The following is a 21,161-nucleotide window of genomic DNA, read 5'->3' on the forward strand; positions in this document are numbered from 1 at the left end:
ATTCCATTAAAATGTAGATAAATTTGTAATTCCTGGAGGATAAATAAAAAAAGCCCTTTTTGAGAATATAAAGGAGTCCTCAATAAATTTTAAGATTACAAAGGGGTCCTGAGATGAAAAAGTTTGAGAACCTCTGTGCCACACCTATTACTTTTCTAATGCATCTATTGTTAATTAAATAAAATGGAAATTGCCCCAAATTACTCACTGCCTCTGGTAATCATGAACATGGTGGCCACAGTTGGAACAGTGAGATCTTTGAAGACAAGGCCTTCTATTGCTTTTCCATATCTCACATGGGAGTGAAGGGTGAGCTCATAGCAGTCAAGAAATAATTCCTTGGTTTCCCCTGGTTTAGTCACTGGGGCTCCATGCTCAGGTTTCCAAGAGAGGGTTGGCAGTGTGCCCTATGCTGGTTACCTGCATCTCTAACCCTAGGCGTCCCACCACTCAGAGATACCTCTACCATTTTTGGAATGACTTGATACTTACGGACCCTTCCGAGCAGCTAACCACATGTCTAAATGTCTTGTTGTACCTGCAGCACACTACAGGCTCCTTGTGAGAAACCACCAGGTGAGGCTCAGGGCGAGCTCTAGTTCATGAAAAACAAAATTAGGTCATGAAAACCAGAACCATTCTAGAGGTTTCTTCCTACCATCGTGTTTATCCTGTGGCTTGGGTCACCTTGTCATCCACCTCTGAAAAGAACTAAGAAGAACTGGGATCTGAGAAAATGCATGATTTAAGTACATCTTAAACAGCATGAGACTACATCTGAATTACAACTCTCCCCACTAATCTCCCTGCTGGGAGAGAGACAGACAGACAGACAGACAGAGGTGGAAACACACACATATATATATATATATATATATGGACAGAGAGCATCTGTTTGTGTGTCTATGGTGATGGAAGTGGAGGAATCACCACATTTTTATTATATCCATTGTATCCATTCTCTTTCATATCCAAATTTGATGCACAGCCAGGAATTATTTTCCTTCTCACTGGTCCTGATGCACACATTGATCCATTTCTTCTTCATTTTCCAACATATACTTCCTGAATTCAACTTCATTCCAGATTCACTTAGTTTTCTACTCCCCAGCTATCTCAATGATTCTTCCATCACTGCTCAATCATTGTGTCTATGTATATACCAAGTCCCTCTTATACCCATCAATTCTTTTTTTTTAGACCTTTATCTTCTATCTTAGAATTAATACTATGTATTGGTTCCAAGGTAGAAGAACAATAAGAGCTAGGCAATGCAGATCAAGTGACTTGCCCAGGATCCCACAGATAGGAAGTATCTGAGGCCATTTAGATACTGCCCCCACTCAACTAATTCTTATTCTCACTAATGTCCTATGTCTCCATGTCCTGACTCAGGAATTGTGACCACACAACAGCTATACTTCAGGATTTACTCCTTTTTGAAGAACTTTTATCCATAGTATTCCTTCAACTTCTAATAGTTTCACATTAGTCCTGAAATTTCTTCCTGACTCATAAAATATGCCCAAAGAATAGTAATTTATTGCTAGGAAATACAAAAATGATATTTTGTGATTTGTCTTCATACAGATGACATTTGGAACTTGAGAAGCTTTAGAAGGAAACAGTGTGACTTTGTAATGCAGGGTTGGGTTTGCAGGGCCTTATATAGTCACAGACCAACTGTGGGTTGGCACCTGGCATCTGGCACATGCCATGCCAGAATTCCATTCTGATAACTGACAGGATTGGCTAGGGTAATATTGCAATGCAAGAAACCCTGCATTACAATTTACACAGGAAGCGAGGCCAAGAGGGTTATAAGGACTAAGAAAAACTAGTCAAAGGCTGAGCCAAGAAAAGGTTTAAGCAAAATGCAGATCTAGGAAGGTATGCTAATCTAGCGAGTTTTATGATATATATATTAGCTTTCATGTGTATAGTCCTTTAAAGTGTACAAAGCACTTTAATATATTATCTCATTTGGTCCTTAAAACAACCCTGTGAAAAAATAACTGTTATTATGATCATTTTACAGATGAGGAAACTGAGGCTGGGAAGGGTTATATGACTTGCCCAGGGTCATATAGACACTCTTAGGTGTCTGACCCAGGATTTGTAATAAGATCTTTGTTACTCCAAGTCCAACATTCTCTCCACTGCTCCACCTTGCTAGGTAGAGGGGGAAGCTCTTACCGGTAGAGGAATAGGAGCTTTTAAATGAGAAACTGACCCATTAATTACATCAATTATCTACAAGGACTTTAATGGAGAGATAGCCACAAGAAGGACCATGATATGAATGTATTATTATTGAAACCCAAGGGAAGATTGATGGCCAGAAAATAATTTCAGGATGAACTAAGAATAAGAAGCAATGATCTTTTAGTCTTGGCAACTTACCAAGATAATAGAGTGAGGCTGAGACAGAACCTATTTGGGGGAGCTAGGTGGTTCAGTGGATTGAGAGTCAAGCCTAGTGATGGGAGGTTCTGGGTTCAAATCTAGCCTTAGATGCTTCCTGTATGACCCAAGGCAAGTCACTTAACTTCCATTGCCTAGTCCTTACCACTCTTCAGCCTTGGAAACAATAAAAAATGCTGATTCTAAAATGGAAAGGAAGGTTTTTAAAATAAAAAAATAAGGTGCCTTCTACATGCTAGGCAGGATGTTTTTAAAATATTTTCTCACTTGATCTTCTGTAGGAAGGCATCTCTAAAAACACTGTAAAAAAGACATAGTCCTACCTAATAATGTAGTTAAAATGTGAGTGTTTGGTAGCAGAATTACAATTTTAAAAACTATGTATTTTACACACTTATATAAAATGATAACTTTCCTCACTGTGAAGTTGAAGTTGTGAAGTGAAGTTGTATTGAATGATACCTGCAAACAATTATACCTCCATTTAAGTTATTAAAAAAAAAACTAGGAGGTAAGAGCTATTATTATCTCTATTTTGCAGTTCAGGAAACTGTGGTAGGTTAAGTGACTTGTCCAGGATTATACAATAGCAAATATCTGAGGTCAAATTTGAATTCAAATTTTCTTGACTTCAGGTCTAGGGCTCTGTCCTCTGCCATCTCACCGCCTCAGATGTTTAAGTGGTACTTGGTTAAGCGAGAGGGAGAAGTGACATTATCAGAAAAGAGGAGAATGAAAAGAGCCTTATAAGATCACATGGTCATAGATTTAGAGCTAAAGGGTACCGGAGAGGTCATTGACTCCAACCTCCTCATTTTGCAGATGATGAAAGTGAAGCTCGGAGAATTTGAGTTACTTGCTTAGGTCATGTAGCTAATGTCTAAGATGAGATTCAAACCTTGCTCTTCCTAACTCCAAGTCCAATGCTCCACTCACTATAGCACAGTCTCTCTGTTGTTGTTCATCTTTCATATTCCAAAAGGACTAGTGATATCATGATGTTGGAATAAGGGTCCAATATGTCCGACTGTGACTGATCAGACAAATATGGGCTCAGAAGACTATCACAGCTCAGCCTATATGAACGTTTGGGATGGAGATGTGTCTAAATTTGTGCATCTCCTGTTTCCTTTGTCCTATAGCAATTCTGCTTTGCTCATAGAGCATAGCACTTCTTTGATGTGGGCATGCCATGCTGGGCAGCCCTGTGCCAGTGTCTCCCATGACTCACAATCAATACCAAAGTTCTTCAGAGAGACCTCGAGAGTGTCCTCATATTACATTTTCTAACTTCTGTGTGAGTACTTGTCTTATGTGAGTTCTCTATAAAATAGTCTTCTACCTAAGTGTGTATGCTACAGATTCTTGGAACTGCAGGTAAGAGTTAGGTAGTCACCTTTGGTGTCTACCTGTCACCTATGGTAGAGCAGCTCTGACATGGTCTCAGCAAGTCCTCATACCAGAGGTGCTAGTCCTTTCTGAACATCCCATACATCTCTCATTGCCTTCTAAAACATGTAGGGACACATATCCAGGAAAAGAAACTTACTCGAGAGATATATGTGGCAAGTCCATTCCTTACTGTTTTCCAGAGCCAAATATGCTCAGAAAGGTACACAATCTAGTTTCCCATTACATTATTGTCTTCAGGTCTGCAAGGTCATGAAGGGAAGGCAAGTCTGGGCTCCAAAAAATGGGTATGGTCACCACACCCTCATTTTCCCTTCATGAATCACTGAATTCAATAGGGTGTTGGAATAGATCATTTGTAAGGGTGTACATAGTTCTAAATCCTATGAAATTATGGCATACCCTTGGGTGGGGGTGGGGTAGCCCTCCAAGGGGGTCTGGGAAATTCTACATGAGTCCATTCAGGTTGTCTTATCAGAGTTCCTACACTAGCACTGAACCTGGAGTCAAGTAGACCCGAATTCAAATTTGCATCTAATTGTGCACTAATTGCACGATCCAGGAAAAATCACTTAACCTCTTGTCTGCTTCACTTTCCTCATCTGTAAAGTAGAGATGATAGTATCGGCCCCATTTTACAGATAGCATTTACCTTTCAGAGTTGCTATGAGTATAAAATGAGATTGTATCTATAGAGTGCTTTGAAAACCTGAAAGTGCTTTATAAATGTGCTATATAAAGTTCTATGTAAATGCTAATCATCATCACTAGGGAGATCAAGGCTCAGACAACCTGAGGAGATGATCTTTCATTTCCTGTCCCCACTCTGGATAGAGGGGCATAGTAAGTGGACATTCTGCTCTTCTCTGTGATTCTATTTTTGGGCCACAGAACAATATTGGGAGGGCAAGAGAAGTAAGGGAGAAAGAGAAGATGGAGAAAAGGAAGAACAATTGAACATAGGCACAAGGTGGAATAAGAGTTAGGGGAAATATAAATGTGAGGGGAGAAGCAAGGACAGGAAGAACTTAAAGAAAAATGAAAGCATCAACTGGCATCCAGCACTGAAGATTGTGTCCCGATGACTCTGAAGTAAGGTCATTTGAGTCTGAAACAAATCAACCAAACTATTTGTGCTAGATGTCATTATCCCACGGAACAGGGTGAAGTCAATTGCTTGACTGAAGTTTTCATTTTTAAAAGTACTTTCTTGACTTCTAGATAGGGTTCCAGCTTTAAGCATTGATATCAATAGTAATTTAGCTGTCAGGTTGAAGACTCTTCTAAGGGAAGCAAATGAACATCCTTGGATCATGAGATAAAATTAGGAAAGGATATATAGATAAGATACAGTGCTATTTGCTTCTTCTCATCTACAACAATTTGTTGAAGAGGTATCCTTCATCAGAGCCATAAATGGCACAGGTCAACAGGACTTTGCCCCATAGTGTCAATATCCAAACAGGTACTTATGAAGGACCCTGAGAAAAAGTTCCTCCTTTGGTCTCAAAGTCTTCTTCTGGTCTATGCTGCCACATGGCACAACCATCCCCAGGGTTCTATCTTGGGATGTTCTTCTCCAAGCCCCACCTCATTCCCTCCTAGCTTTCTTGCAGATCAAGGATTTCTAACCTACCTCTCCCAAAATGACTTCATTCACAAACAGACTACCTTCTATGCTGCCACCTGACATTCCTGTACAATCCATCCTACCAGGTGAAAGAATTCCTATTTACTTCTATCATCTGCTTGGATCATTTGGCCATTAGACGAGAGATTCCTATGGGTTTCATACTGAGGGATGAAGATAAGGATAGATACAGGAGTGAGACCGAATGCCTCAAAAGGGTAGAATATGCCCAATATTCCCTGTAGGAGAGCTGACCTCTTTAGGCTAACAAGCCAAACCACATACCTCATCCTTAGATGTAGGAGATAGATAGAATCTGTGGCAACACACAGTGCTTTGATGCTGGACAGGTAGTGACAAGCAGTAAGCTCTCCTTGGATGCCACTGGCTTTGGGGCAAGCAGTGAACAAACAGTTGTGGTTCTCAAGATCCCAGATCTGAGTGGGAAGACAGAGGGAGAGTGTCATTCAGAGCAATATGCCCCTGAGGGGGTGTTCATCTCAGAAGTTGGCACTTTGTTCCTGGAAAGGCCCCCACTGTGTTTCATGTTTATGTAAAACAGCCATCTGTTGTATGCTAGAGGTGAAGGTCTAGCCTCTGTCATAAATTTGCATTTGTAAACCCCTTTGCCAAAAAAAAAAATAATCAAATAAGTAAAAAATATCCCCTTAGCTTGTGCATTGGAAATTGAAGAGACTTCTGAGATCTTAAGTGAAAAATTCCATTCTTCATCCATGTTCTCACCTTTTCAACCCAACTCTGAGGATGCTTTTACCATGCTGAGGTTGCTAGGGAGTGTCAACATTTATACTTCTAGTTCAATTAAGCAATTAGTTAATACCCATAACAGCCAGGTATTGGTGCTGGATGCTGGGTTTACAGATACAGTGAATGAAACAACCACTACTCTCAAGGAGCTTACATTCTAATGGTGGGGGGATTCTGGGGGAGGGTGGAACAATTAAGTGCAACAGTCTATATAGAATAAATATAAGAAGAATAAGTTCAAACAAATACAAGGCAGCTCAAGGTGAAGGTCCAGCCTTCTCCTGCACCATGCACATAATTTTTCATCATAAAGAAGTTATTCTTTTAATCTGACTGTCTGAAACTAGTGCTTTCTTTCTCTTTAGAGGATTCTATCCAGAAATCTTTCATGCAAAAATAGAATACCTCATTCACCTATTTGCCACACAGACTGGACTTTTAAAACTTAATATATTCATTTGAATTATTCCCTTCTTTGAACTCTCTGGTTCAGCTAAACCAGCTGAATCTTTGCCATGAATACTTGCTATATCCTTATACCTCTAGGTGTTATTGTGCTATTCTCTGCTCCTGGAATGCCTTCTCTCCTCTTCTTTACCTGTTGAATTTCCATCCTTTCTTTAAATATCAGTTCAAATTCCAGCTCCTCCAGGAAGCCTTTCCTGGTCTGTCTCTTCTCTTTCCCTCCCAACAATTGTCCTCCTCAGGCTTCATATAGCACTTTGTTTTGTAATTTTCTGAAGAACATGGCTACTCATGAAATAACTAGTTTGGTATAGAGACTATTGTTAAAGACACTCTCTTTGGGCTCCAAGCTGTATAAGCTGGCCTGACAAGCTGGTGTAAAAGGGAAAAATTATATATTATATATATTTTAAGGTATGGTCACCAGGAATCAATAATTCAGATTGATTCCATAATTAAAAAAGACCCAAGTCAGGATGGGTTTTATGGTAGTTTATTTACAATTTGGGAAGGTAGAAGGTAGGGAAATAGAGAGAGGGAGAGGCTGGCCCGGACCGGCAGAGGTCCGACTGAGAGAGGGTTAAAAGGCTAATTAAACTAGTCACTAGTCTAATTAAACTAGTGACTAGTTACTAGTCACAAGGCCTTAGCAATTAGAGAGGCAAAGAAGCCTTATTGAGGTAAAGACTCTAGAAAAGCCAAGGTAGGCCAAAGGGAGCCAGCCTAACTTACCCTCGTGACAATTCAGAGGGGAAGCTGCCTGAGGTCTAAGCAGAGACCCTTCAGCACCAAGTTCAAAACAGGAACTACTTCAACAGGAAGTTACCATCATATTTGAAAGATAGCAGCTTTTGTCACTTCCTGGAGGTCCACCTCTAATTCAAGTGGACAAATGGCAGCCTCAGTACTGTTTTGGACTGCCCAAAGGGCAGTCCCTTGTTCTTGATTTGCTACTTATTGTCACTTGTGGGTAACTCATCTCCCCTCCCCACCAAGGGAGGTGGGGATGACATTATCTCTGGTGGCTAGAGTTTTAACTCTGAATGGGCTTGAGCTAATTCCATTTACACACTGGCCCTAGATCCTCAGGTAGTAGATCTGAGGCTGAGTGATGGATAAGGCTGCCTGTGTGATCACCAGGATGTGCTGGTAACCACCAGGGCTTATGGATGTTTAGCTTAGCCAAGCCCTCGCCCCTTTAACAGTGCCCAAGCTAAGTATCAAGTGAGGAGCTGTATGTATGTTTAATAGCTCCTCTGGCTCCTTGGCTTGGGGTTGTGTTTGATGATAAAGTTTGTTTATGGGCTGGTTGTTGATGTGTTGAATGGATAATGCTATTCTGACAGTGGTGTTGATAAATTCCTTTCCCCTATAGCTGTAGATATTTACTATCCTGGGAAAGAAATACCAATCTTCACTCAAATCAGGTTGAAACAGGGCTTAATGCTTTAATTCAAAGTTGTAAGAACAGGATAAGGAAAGAAGTGCTGGGAAAATGCTATGCTATGCCCATTGAAATCGAAAGTAATCTAAATCTAAGAACACAAGGTAGATATTTTGCTGGAGACTCTTCCCCCTCTCACAGTCCCTGGTCCGACCCAGCCATGGTCTGAACCAAAGAAAGGGAGGCATAGTGATGTTCTTCTTGGCAGCTGTGCTGCTCTTCTCTCTCAGTTCAGTTTAGTAACAAGGTGAATGAAACTTCTTGTGGTAATGAGGTATGGATGCTGGATTAGCATGTCTATGGCCTACCCACCCTCACCACCCTCTCCTAAGGTTCCCTTCCCAAAACCAAGACCCTGGGTGGCTCAGCCCATGGGCTTTTATAGAGGTGGTCCCAACTGTCTTTTGCCCTTGTCTCATGCCCCCTGGGTGAATTCCAAGTTCTGTAACCAACAATCCTGTCACTCAAGCTGTTCTCCATCTTTTTCCAGAAGTTCCTTGTTACCCTATCACACTGTCATTTAGCTGTGGGTAAGTCACGGGGTCTAGAGTAATGTCCCTTTCTTGTCCCCAATTTGGTCCCTGAATCTTTGTTTTCCATAAGTCAATCAAAATATATTGGTGATTGAACTGGAATGTTAAGAAAAAACTAGTATATTATAGTTATCTGTGTTGTTTTCTTATTTCTGCATAGGACTGGAAGCTCAATAAAGTCAAGAACCATGTTTTGTCTAACTGTATTTCTCCTCAGAGCCTATCATACTGATCTGTCAATAGAATATAAACTCTAGAAGGAGAGGGGATCTTTCATTTTTGCCTTAATATCCTTAGCCCTGATATCCCCTAGCATAGCTTCTGGAATATTTTGGATAATTGATAAATGCTTGTTGAAGGAATGAATGAATTGTAGATACTTAATACTTACTACACATCGTAGATACTTAATAATGATTTTTTTGTCACAGTTGCTACAGACATCTTTTAAATATAGCTATCCATGGAAGGAAGAAATTAAGTCATTAATAAAATATAAAGTACTTTATAAACCTTAGAGTACTATGTAAATAGCTATTTTTATTTTTATTATTTCCAATCATTTACACTTCAGTATGTAATAACTCCTCAGCTGCTTTCCTGAAGGCACTAAGGAAATAGGAGTTTTGCTCAGACTGGAGTAGAGATCATTTTGGAGAAGGTGGTATTGCCTAGGGATTATTGGTCTTGGGGTGGGATGGTGTCACAACGGGCAGTCAGGGTGAAGAAAGGATTACGAAGACCAGGGAGAAAGAAATAAAAAGGATGTAACAAAAATAAGCTTAAAATTTTGCCTGGGAATAATCTTTGTTACATTCAAGATCAATGTTTGAACAACTTGTGAATTGTTTTCTTCCTGTTCTCACTCCCTTTCCTATATGGTAGCTCCTTTTCAGTCTGTAATTTTATGGGCCAAGAAAATACCAAATGGAAACATAAGATCATAGATATAGAACTGGAAGAGTACTAGAAGATTACTTAGTCTCCTTTCTCCTTCCTTCCCCTATTATATAGATAAGGAAATTAGATAAACAAAGACAAAATGGATAAAGAAAGGTTCAAGGCAGTGAGTGAACTTACTCATGATCACATGGGCAGTATTTAAAACTAGGTATTCCAAAAATCAATAAAGTAAGACTACAATTTTAATAAATTGTTTCTAGATTTAAGAGCTATGAGCTATGAGCACTCAGGAGGCCCTTGAAAAGGTTTTCCATGAATTAAGGGAGTGGAACAGATGGGCTAAAAAAGAAAATTTTAAAAGCAAAGATGCCATATTCAGCTGTTTGGGATTTCTACGATTAATTTGTGTTGAATAAAAATAATATATTAAGATGCAACTTACACACCATATTTCAAGGATATGATTTCAATGCATTTTAAATAAATTTTAGGAAGTGATTCAAATATGCCTGAATCATCATAGGCAAGATGTTAATCTTATAATGATAGATTCAAATTGAGAAAAAATGGAAAGACACCCTGGAAATAAAGTAAAATATATGACACCTACCCACACACAGAGTTTTGATGATGGAGAGAAAAGGCAATTTAGGAAAAAAAACACTTCTTTGAGATGTTTAAAAAATGAAACTTTCAAATGGAAAGCTGAAAGAAATTGTTAATGCCTTTTCATGAATTTAATTTTCAATGATCTTTATCAAAACAAAGTTTGCAAATCTTGCCATATTGGTTATGTAGAAGACTGAAGAGGAAGTGGGGTTCCTGGCTGTATCAATGAATATGTGACCATAGGAAACTAAATTTAGCCTTCCTATTGCTCAGTTTTTTTCTTAAGAAATTCGGGAGAATAGCCTAGCCCTCAGACCTTAATATCATTATACACAACTCAAGTTGTTCATTATGGCTTAGAGCTGAATGAATATATTAAGGTCCAGTCCATTCACAAAAGAATTATAAATGGGTATGATGGATTATAATGGCTGTAATCCCTGTTGCTGGAGAAACTAAGAAGGTGGATCCCTTGAGTCAGGAAGTTCTGAGCTGCAGTAGGGCTAAAACCAATCAGTTGTTTATACTAAGTCTGGTTCTAATGTAGTGAGCCCCCAGAAGTCTCAGGGCTATTTAAAAAGAAACAAACTGTCCCATTGTCAAAAATAGAATAATCAAAGCTTCTATGTCAATCAATAGTAAAGGTTGGGACCAGGAGCGGCTGCTGCCTTTCTAATCTAGGTGAGACAAGGATGTTGTTCATTTGTTCAGGCATGTCCAATTGTTTGTGACCTCATGGACTCCATCGTCCATAGGGTTTTCTTGGCAAAGATACTGGAGTGTTTCCTTCTCCAGATCATTTTACACATGAGAAAACTAAGGCAAACAGGGTTAAGTGACCTGCCAGGGGTCACATAGCTGATTTGGACTCAGGGAGCTAAGTCTTCCTGTCTCCAGACCTGGAAGTTTATCCCTATGGTACCTAACTTCTCTTTTCTAATTAAAAAAGGTAGTTTTTAAAAATGGAATGGGCTACCTTGGGAGAATTTTCTTATTAGTGAGAAAAACTAGAGGGCTATTTGTCAGATGAATTGTAGAGGGGAAGTCTTGTCCAAGTATGTGGTTTTATATCATGGCTCAAGTCTTTTCTAATTCTGAGATTCTGTATATTTGTCATATCTCCTCTCTAGACTGTAAGATCTTATTTATCTTCATTTCTTTCTCAGTGCCTCGGAATGGCACTTGATAAATGGTGAACTGAATCATCCTCTCTGACTGGCCCACTCTAATCCTGGGCAGTCATGATAAACATGTACTGCTGTAGATTATACGGGGTGTATGGAGAGTATGGTACAAATCCATAACTTTCATTGGCAAAACACGTCAGATGGGTTGGGCTGTTAATGATATATACCTTCTGGTATAGCCACAGGTCATGTAGCTATATTGCTTGACAGTGACTAGTTATGCCACTGTCAGGACAAGTTTGCTTTTATTGGAGATTTTAAGCAAAGACTGGATTATTCCTGCTCAGGTATATTTGGGTGGAGATTCTTTCTAGGTATGAGTCAGACTAGAAATTATTTCTGAGGTAATTAGGTGGTTGTCTCACCTTTGTATGTGAAGGAGAATACACTATTGTTCTGACAAATGTCTCTATAAAAGGCAATGTGGTGGAATAGTTAGAGAGCTTACCAGGAAGCCTGGAAAACCTAGGTTCAAGTCCTGCCTTCCACATATACTGGCCGTAGTAACCCTAGGCAAGTCAGTCAATCTCTCATATCTGTAAAATGATCGATCTGGACCCAATCATCTCTAAGATCCCTTCCAGCTCTAAATCTACCTTCATTTAAAGTGAGAGTTAAGGACCAAGCGACAATCCCCAAACAATAGTTACATCTTTTAAAATAAGGGTCAAGGGGGCAGCTGGGTGGCTCAGTGGATTGAGAGCCAGGCCTAGAGATGGGTTCTGTGTTCAAATTTGACCTCAGACACTTCCCAGTTGTGTGACTCTGGGCAAGTCACTTGACCCCCATTGCCTACCCTTACCACTCTTCTGCCTTGGAGCCAGATAAAATAAAATAAGGGTCAAATGATCAGAAAAGACACCTTTGCCCTTTGGATATTTAAAAATCAAAAAGAAATCTCTAATTGGCAATCCTTCTTCTTTTCAGGTCTCCTGACATTGAATTTCTTTTTAATTTAACAAACATTAAATGCACAGCTCATACCTGGCACATAGTAAGTATTTAATAAATGCTTATTGACTGACTGCATATTATATCACTTGATTAGTGAATTCACTTCAGTTGATTAGTGACTTCATGGCTGCTTTAATAGAAGGCGAAGTTTGGTATCACAAAGACTTGTTTTCAAATTCCACCTCTGCCCCATACTATCTGGGTGAGCATGCGCAAGTCACTTAATTTTTCACAGATCCCGACAATTCCTAAAGATTATAAATTAAAGAAAAGTTGCAATCTGTTTCCTTGTTAGGAGTTTCCACACGGAAAATTCCCCTTGCTAATGAAATCACAGGGGTGGGCTCCCACCTCATCCCAATAAGCTAGGCGCTGCTCTAGGTGCTCAGGATAGAAAGAATGACAAAATAGTGCCTTCCCTCCGGAAGTTTACATTCTAGGAGGAAATAGGACATAGGTTTTCTAGAATGTGAAAAGAACAAACAATTGTGTAGCGCAGTTATGCAAATACAATGCCGGAGGGAGAGAGCACTAACCACTGGGCTTGATGAGATGCTGGGACCCTTAACCGAAAGAGTCCCTTTGTGTATTTCAACAAAGACCATCACTAGCAAGAGATTCCTCTTTTCTTTGAGCCACGGAAGTCTATGCCGAAATGCCCTCGAAGCTACCTCACAGTACCAAGCTGAAGATGGCTCCACGGTATTTATTCTCCAGCTGACAACTGGACTTCCCTTCCACAATCCCTCTCCTCATTTCCCGTGCTATTTATTTAGGTTGCTATGGAGAGGACCCCTTCACCCCCGCCCCAAAAGCGGACAGCGGAGAATATCTCTATCACAAAGAACAGATGCTAGTCTGTATGCTTTAATGCACGTAATGCAAAAAGAGGACAGACCTTGACCATATTGTCAGTGGACATTGAAAATATTCTGTTCTCCTCTGCGGCTATGTGGAGGTAAAAGACCGGAGCTAGGTGGCTTTTCAGCATGCCAGTTGGTTTTCTAGAATGTGAAAAGAACAAACAATTGTGTAGCGGTTTCATCTTTTATTTCCAAATGAAAACGTCAGGCTGAACTTGGCTCTGATCGGGTGCTTCTATTCAGCCTGGAGGAGGGTTCAAGTCTATTTCATTGTGGGATAAAAGGACTGAAGCAGATAATACCCAGTTATAGCAACATAACTCAGTGTGAGACGAAGCCCTGAGCTCTGAGGCTCCAGCCACGGACAATGTTGCTACAAAAGGAAGTAGAGGAGTGAGGAGGAGGCTGGCTTGGGCTGAATTCCAAAACAGGTTGTTGGAACTTCACACAGGCAGGTGTTAACAGCATTTAGAGAGCAACGGAAAATGCCGCTAGAAATAAGGACATCTGAGCAAGATGTGTTCAGTCATTTGCCAAGAGTTTTTAACGCGCCGCGGCACTCTTCTCGCTGATATCGCAATAGAGGGGCTTAGGTGGGAAGGTGGGCTGTGCCTCACCAGGGGCGAAAAGGGAGACGAAAGGAAAGGTTCTTTTCACAACTATGGAGCTGCGGAATGAGTTAATGGTCTGCTGTTACAGGCAAACAGGAAATTAAGAGGAATATCTGGAGAGGAGAAGGAGCGAGCAGCTCATGCTTCATGGGGTGCGCTATGCAGAGGCATAACTTAAAATCTCTGCGACTTGTACAAATTCCAAAAGCCAAACTTGTGTGCTCCCACCTACCCATTTATAAAACCAAATACTTCTCTCCTTTCATTCCAACCTCCCAAGACTCACTAGATATAAATGAGCAAATTGCTAGTTGGCATTTATTGAGAAGCTGCTGTTCACACAGGTGCTGGATGGCTAACCTAGAAGGTTCGGTTCTATCCTTGATGAAAACCCATGGAGGATATGACCGTAATGACTTCCAATGGGGAGGTAGGAGCTTGATGACAAATAATGGAGAGAGCAAGGCATTCTGTCCCCCTCTGGTATACAGCCTGTGTAACTACACTCCTTGGCATCGTCTAGTTATGCTACAGGAGGCATTTAAGCAAAGACTCCATTATCCCTCGTCAGGTAAGTTGGAGTGGGAATTCTTTTCAGATATGTATTGGACTAGAGATGACTTCTGAGGTGGCAAAGCGGCATGGCAGAGCGCCAGACCTGGAGTCAGAAAAGCACTGAGTTCAAGTCCAACCTCAGACATTTACTAGCTGGGTAACCCTAAGCAAGTCACTTAACTTCTGTTTGCCTCCATTTCCACATTTGTAAAATGGGGATAACAATGGTACCTATTTCCCAGAGTTATTATGAGAATTATATGAGATAATAATTGTCAAGTTCTTAGCATATAGTACATAGCACTACAAAAATGTTAGCTATTATTATTATTATCATTATATATTATTATTCTGAGGTCCCTGACAATACTGAAATTCTGTGATTCTTTGAATCATCCTAGAAATGGGCAAGCTTTTATACCAGATGAGGACTAACAACTCTACTCAGTGCTTAGGTGTGGACCTAATCCCAGTTGGTCAAGGTAACCCATAGATTTGAACAAGACTAAATCAGGGGAAAAATTTTAGTGATAAATAAGATCTCAGGGACAATCTATGGAAGTACCATTCAAGGAAAGAATGTTTGGATATATATTAATGTATTCTTATTTATTGCACTTGATTAAGGGGTCTGTTTAACAATATCTGACACTTCTGTAAGACTTAGTCATACAGAGGTCTGTCTAATTAGGGGTTCTCCTGTTCATTTGAGATTGGAGACATGGGAATTTCTTCAGAGTATAACTTGCACAAAATTGTGAATTAGACAAATTTTGTTTTTGGTACTGTAAGAATTTAAAATTTAGATTTTTATGTTAAATGATTCACTGGGGAGACTAGTCTCCCAAAGAATCAGTACTTTTTTGCTTCTTCTTTCTACTCCCAGCTCTGGTTCCCTAGCCTTGTAACGTCTTCTCACTGTCTATAGTTGCCCCTAGCTGAGGTGCTCCATCTAATCTGCTCTTTCTGCAAAGTGCTTTACTTCAAATATTATCTCTATAATCTTGATCACTTCTTGCCTTTTCTTTCCCAATATTACCTTCAGTCTAAATGGATCTCAGTTAATTGTTAAGAGAAAAATCAAGACTGATTGAGTTAATTTGCACTGACTTAAGAATGACCTTTATACTTCAACAGCCTTTACTCTTTCTCCTTGATCCTTGATATTGTCTCTTCTCTTGGCTTTTGACACTTCTCTTACATGTCTGACTCTTCCTTCTTGTTTTGTTTTTGTTTTTCTGGTTCATCTTTTACTTCTGAAGTAAAGTGAGTTCCTTTCTTTTACTCCTCAGGCTTCTACCTTCAAGCCTCTACTCACTTCTTTGATGAGCTTCTCCACTGTAAAGGATTCCACTGCAATGAACTCAGTGATTACATCTATGCAGATGATTCCCATATCCATGAATGCTGGTTAAATCTTTCCCCAGCTCCAGTTCCACAATTCCATTGGATAGATGGACAGCTCCACTTGCATGCCTTGCCATCATCTCAAACTCGGGATAGCCCCATCACCCCATATCTGCCTTATTCAACAGCTTCCTTGTTTTTGTGGATGGCACTTCCTGTTTTCACTTACTAAGACTTGAAATTCTGTATCACTTTTGACTTTTCCTTTTCCTTCACTTCCCACATAGAGTCAGTGCCAAGTACTGTCAGTTCTACCTTGGTTATATCTCTTGATTTTGTTTCCTCTGCTCACCTCACAGATACCTTCCAAATTTAGACTCTTATTAGATCTCATGTGGTTTTGTAAATGTTCTTCCTACTTCCAAGCTCTCCCTTCTCTGATTCATCTTTCATATCGCTTCCAGAATAATCTTCTAGGGCATGCATATGACCATTTTACCTCCACAGTTAGAAACCAGCAGTGGCTCCCGCTTACCTCCCAATAAAATAAACATTCATTAGTGTGACAATTAAGTTTCCTTATCCCCATTGTCTACTACCTTTGTGCACACTATACTCTGGCCAAACTAGATTCCTTCCTATTTCTTTTCTCAATTTTATCTTGCCTCTTTGGGCTTTATATATTTGTAGAGGCCATTCCCTTTGCTTGAGATACACTCCTTTCACACCTCTATCTGTTGAAATCCTTACCTTCCTTTAAATTATCTTTAAATTTCTGCGCTTGAATTTAGCTCAGGCACCACCTTCTCCATCAAGTTATCTCACTCATTTCCACCATTAAAAGGGAACTTTTCCTTCTCAAATTTTTCATGGCACATTTTTTGAACCTCTCATTTGTCTTTTTCATAGTACAACATATAGGGGCAGCATGCTGTACTGTAAGAGTAGCAGGAATGGCTTAATATCAGAAGAATTAAGTTTGAGTTCTGGCTAATATATTTACCCTCCATGTGATCCTGGGTAAGTCATTTTATGTTTCCTTGTTCAAAAAAATAGGAATGAAAATTCTTATAGTGATAATAACAACACACTGGCATTTATATAGGATATTGATGTTTGCAAAGTATTTTACATTCATTATCCCATTTAATCCTCATTCCGTGAAGTAAGTACTATAGACATTATTGCTATCATTTTACAGATAATAAAATTGAGGCTTAGAAAGGTTACATGACTTGTCTGAGGCTCAGAAGGGTTAGTTGAGTTTTTAGGATCACACAGCTAGTAAGTGGCAGAACTGGGATGAACATGACTTTATTTTTACTATGAACATGCCTTTCTCCTTTTATTAGATTGTAAGTTCCCTGAGGCTAAATATTATTTTGGGAAGGTGGGGGTGGAATTTGTGTCTAGCATACTGCCTTTCAGAGGGCAGAAACTTAATAAATGATGGCTGTTTATTAAAGAAACTTCCCAGAATATTTGCATTTCAAAAGAAGAGCTTGTGAATCCCAAAAGTTGAATTAAAAAAATCCTTACCTTTTATTATATCTATATGTATATGTATATGTATATGTATATCTATCTATCTATATCTAGTATCAATTCTAAGACAGAAAGGGGCAAGGGCTAGGCAATCAGGGATAAGTGACTTGCCCAGGATCATTCAGCTAGGAAGTATCTGAAGCCAGTTTGAATCAGGTCCAATAGACTCCAGAACAGGTGCTTTCTCCACTATGCTCTCCAGTTGCCCTTAAAGGTTGAATTTTTAATGGTCACAAAATGAAGGTAGTAGTAAGGAGATTTTTTTTTGGTTGAAGAAGGGACTTTTTGGAGCTAATTAATTTTACATATGAAACTACAGGGCTATTTTTCATTTCTCTGGCAGCAGATAGTATGCCCAGAATATCAAGAGTCAGAAACCTTACCCTGGAACATAAGGGTTCCAGATTCGAATTATTCGATCCATTCCACCTGTTAGTAGCAAGTTGTTTCTTTTACAGAATGAAAATGCTTTGACTCCTTTATGCACTTGGAAAACTGTTTGATTGTCCTCTGCTCTCCTCTGGGGCAGACTAAGGGTTGCTTGGTGCCATTTTCTTACTTTTCCATCTTTCTTAACATCCCTTATTTCCTTCATCTTTTGCTGAACATTTGTTGTTCCAGTGGTACATCCTGAAAGTAAAAACCAAAAAAGCTACTGTTAAATAAAGCAGGCCATTTCTCTGCTGAGTCAGAGACTTTTGAAGATTCTGGGCTTGCATTGAGAGAACCAGCACTGTTATCTTCTGCCCCAAGTTATTAGAACATAGATATTCTGAACTGGAGATTGGAGACAGTTTCCACAGGAAAGGAAACAATTTCCCATATGTCTTCTAGAAAGAGGCAACTAGCACCATGTAGAGGGGTGAGAGGACATCAAGAAGGAAATACAGTTCCAATTAAACCTTAAGCAGGGACATGCTGTTAAGCTGCAGCCTGAGAAAATTTTAGGGAACATTTTCCAGACCATTAAACAGTGAAATGGGTTCTTAGAGGAAAGTTATAGAATCTCCTCTGGAGGATTTTAAACAAGTTAGGTTCTTATTACAATAATAGCTAATGTAGCTAGTATTTATAGAGTGCTCTATGTACATTATCTTATCTGAGCCTCAAAATAAGGTTGTCAAGTAGATACCATTATTATCCCCATTTTACAAATAAGGAAACTGAGAGTGAGAGAAATTAGATGTTTTGCCCATGTCATACAGCTTGTATTTGAGGCAGGATTTGAACTCAGATCTTTCTGACTCTGAGTATAGCACTTTATCCATTGTGCCACCTTCCTTGGATGGTTTAAGGGCAGTCTTGCCAGAAGGGAGATTTAGCCTACATGACCTCTTAAGGTTCTTTGCAAGGATACAGTTCCTAAATCAAGAAGAGCACCTCTTATGTCCAGTGAGAAATAAATGAGGTATTTAGTTAAATCTGTGATCTCATTGATGTGAATACTTCCACTGGTATAAATGGTGACCCCTCAATGCCTTCTCCTCCTGGGTAATTCTTACCTATGTCCCTATTGTTGTGAGGAAGATTAGATTAGTTAGTAATTAAGAATTAAGATGTATCTAGCAGGAAGGAGCTGGAGCTGGGAATTCCAAGATGGAATGAAGGAGCAGGAAGAAGTGACTTGTGCTCTGAGAGGGACTCCATTAGGGGTTAACACAAACTGTGGTTAGCCCTGGGAGATCTCAGAGTAAAGGACACCCTGCATCCTGATTTCCCTGGGATCCTGTGTGGTGGTGGCATCTAGCAAAGAGGACAAGATCTACAGTGCAGTACCAAGGGAAGAGGAGAAGTTTGGGATCTGGTGGACAGTGTCTCAAGAACACCCTTTCAACTTGGTACCTGAGACCACCTTGGCTCTTGGCATCCAGAGATCATCGGTGGATTACAGTGAGAACTCCAAAGTCACATTAGTCCTTAGCTGTGCTGCTCAAGTCTGGCAGGACCAGGTCTGAGGCAGTCACCCAGAGACTCCATTACTGCTCCTTGGGCCCTGCCTGTTAGATTACTTAGATTAGTGTAGAAATAAGTCCTCCCCTTTGCCCTGTGGATTTTGTCATTAGGTTTTAAGGTTTTAGAGTAGACATCCCTATCCCACCTTTTAGTTGTACATAATTAAAACCAGTTAATCCCTTTTACCTTGTCTGCTTGTTTCTAGACTCTGGCCTAGGGGAAGCTGTGTGACAGTTAAGACCAACTGCCATTCTTGTGTGAATCCAGTAAACACTGGTCTTTCCATCGAGGTCCAGTCTCTCTTAAACCCCAGTGTGTGTACCCACAATCACTTAGTTTTATTATAATATCCCTGGTGTCTCCATTACCTTTACTTATCATTTCTACACTATCCAATGTACTGGAGAACATTCTCAAGTTGTTAGATCACAGGGAATATTAATTTGGCACTGTTCATGTTATTCCCCACTCTTACTAATAGTTAATATGGGGAATGGAGAAAAACAAGAAGTCACTTTTGGTAACAGATAGTTTTCTAAATAAAAATCATATTTATTTGAGTTACTTGATTTAATAGATATGATCAGCAAATTCAGTATCGTAACCAACCAGTCAATTCAATCATATGAAAAGATTCAACAAATGGCTTAACTGATGTCCCCACATGGCCACAGTCTCTCTCATAGATTTTAGACTATTGCCTTACCACAAAAGAAGATTAGGGAAAGAGAGTTCTACACGCCAATAGACATGCGTACATATTTCTAAAATATAACAAGTAAGTTCCTTGTAAAATCTATTTGGGCAGCTCGGTGACACAGTGTACAGAATGCTGGGGTTGAAGTAAGGAAGACCTGACTTTAAATCTAGCCTTAGATGCTTACTATATGTGTGACCCTAAGCAAGTCATTCAGTCCTGTTTGCCTCAGTTTCCTCATCTGTCAAATGAGCTGGAGATGGAAATGGCAAACCACTCCTGTACCTTTTCCAAGAAAAACCCATATAGGGTCATAAAGAGGTGGATGCAACTGAAAAGGACTAAACAACAACAAAAGCCATTTGGTATAATGGAAAGAGCCCAAGATTTGGATTTAGAGGATATGAGCTCTCATCCCAGATTTATCCTTTACTCAACAATGACTTTATCAGTAGCATCTCAATCTTCCTGAGCTTCAATATCCTCATTTGTAAAATGGAGATATTAATAATACTTGCACTAATGCTGGTAATAATGATAACTAGCAACTGACATAGCAATTTGGCATTTGCAAAACATTTGACATACGTTATTTCATTCAACATCAGTCTCACGGAGTTATCTTTAGAAAGTGCTTTTTCCTAAATGTGAGTTATGATCATTCTCTTTCCTGTTTGGTATGTGTCAGACAGATTCCTGTATTTAGTATTGCCCAAATCCTTTTCAAGGGTCTTAGCAGAGACTCTTAACCTGGGAGCCATTTACTTATTTTCTAAATATTTTGAAAACTATTTCATTATGATTGGTTTTCTTTGTAATCATATACATTTTATGCATTTAAAAATCTTATTCTGAGAAGGACTCCCAGAAGGGTCCATGATATAATAAAGTTGAAGAACCACTGTCTTATAACAAAGAGAAATCTTAATCTCTTAATCTTCTTTTTTCTAGACAACTGTCTTTATACTTTCTGACTTCAGCAATTAGTTGAGTGTTGATTGGTCTTGTTTGGATACTGCACCTGTTATTATAAACTACAAGTCTGACATATTTCCCAGCAATTACCCATAAGATTCCCTAATCAAGAGAATTCCAACAAAGGGAAAATTACCTGATTGGCACACATGACTGCTGATTTAAAATACATGATTGGGCTTGTAGCAAATCTAAACAAGCCATCCTATAATAATTAGAAAAGACTTAAGGAATCAGGAAACATTAGATGCTCCTGCTATATCATCAGCATTGTCACAAAGTAATAGA

General features: G+C 39.5%; 1 protein-coding gene across 1 annotated transcript in view; it reads right to left on the bottom strand.

Moving 5' to 3' along the window:
- Positions 1 to 21,161, bottom strand: part of LOC123241267 (WD repeat-containing protein on Y chromosome-like) — a 140,647-nt gene that overhangs the window by 60,621 nt on the left and 58,865 nt on the right. Inside the window, exons 4-7 of the mRNA XM_044668961.1 lie at positions 17,632 to 17,878; positions 13,226 to 13,331; positions 5,750 to 5,901; positions 493 to 595 (exon numbers count right to left, since the gene is read on the bottom strand). Of these exons, the coding sequence (XP_044524896.1) occupies positions 493 to 595; positions 5,750 to 5,901; positions 13,226 to 13,331; positions 17,632 to 17,878 (608 nt within the window). The remainder of the gene's footprint in view (positions 1 to 492; positions 596 to 5,749; positions 5,902 to 13,225; positions 13,332 to 17,631; positions 17,879 to 21,161) is intronic.

The sequence above is a fragment of the Gracilinanus agilis genome, chromosome 3 (assembly GCF_016433145.1).
Source record: "Gracilinanus agilis isolate LMUSP501 chromosome 3, AgileGrace, whole genome shotgun sequence".
Taxonomy (NCBI): Eukaryota; Metazoa; Chordata; class Mammalia; order Didelphimorphia; family Didelphidae; genus Gracilinanus; species Gracilinanus agilis.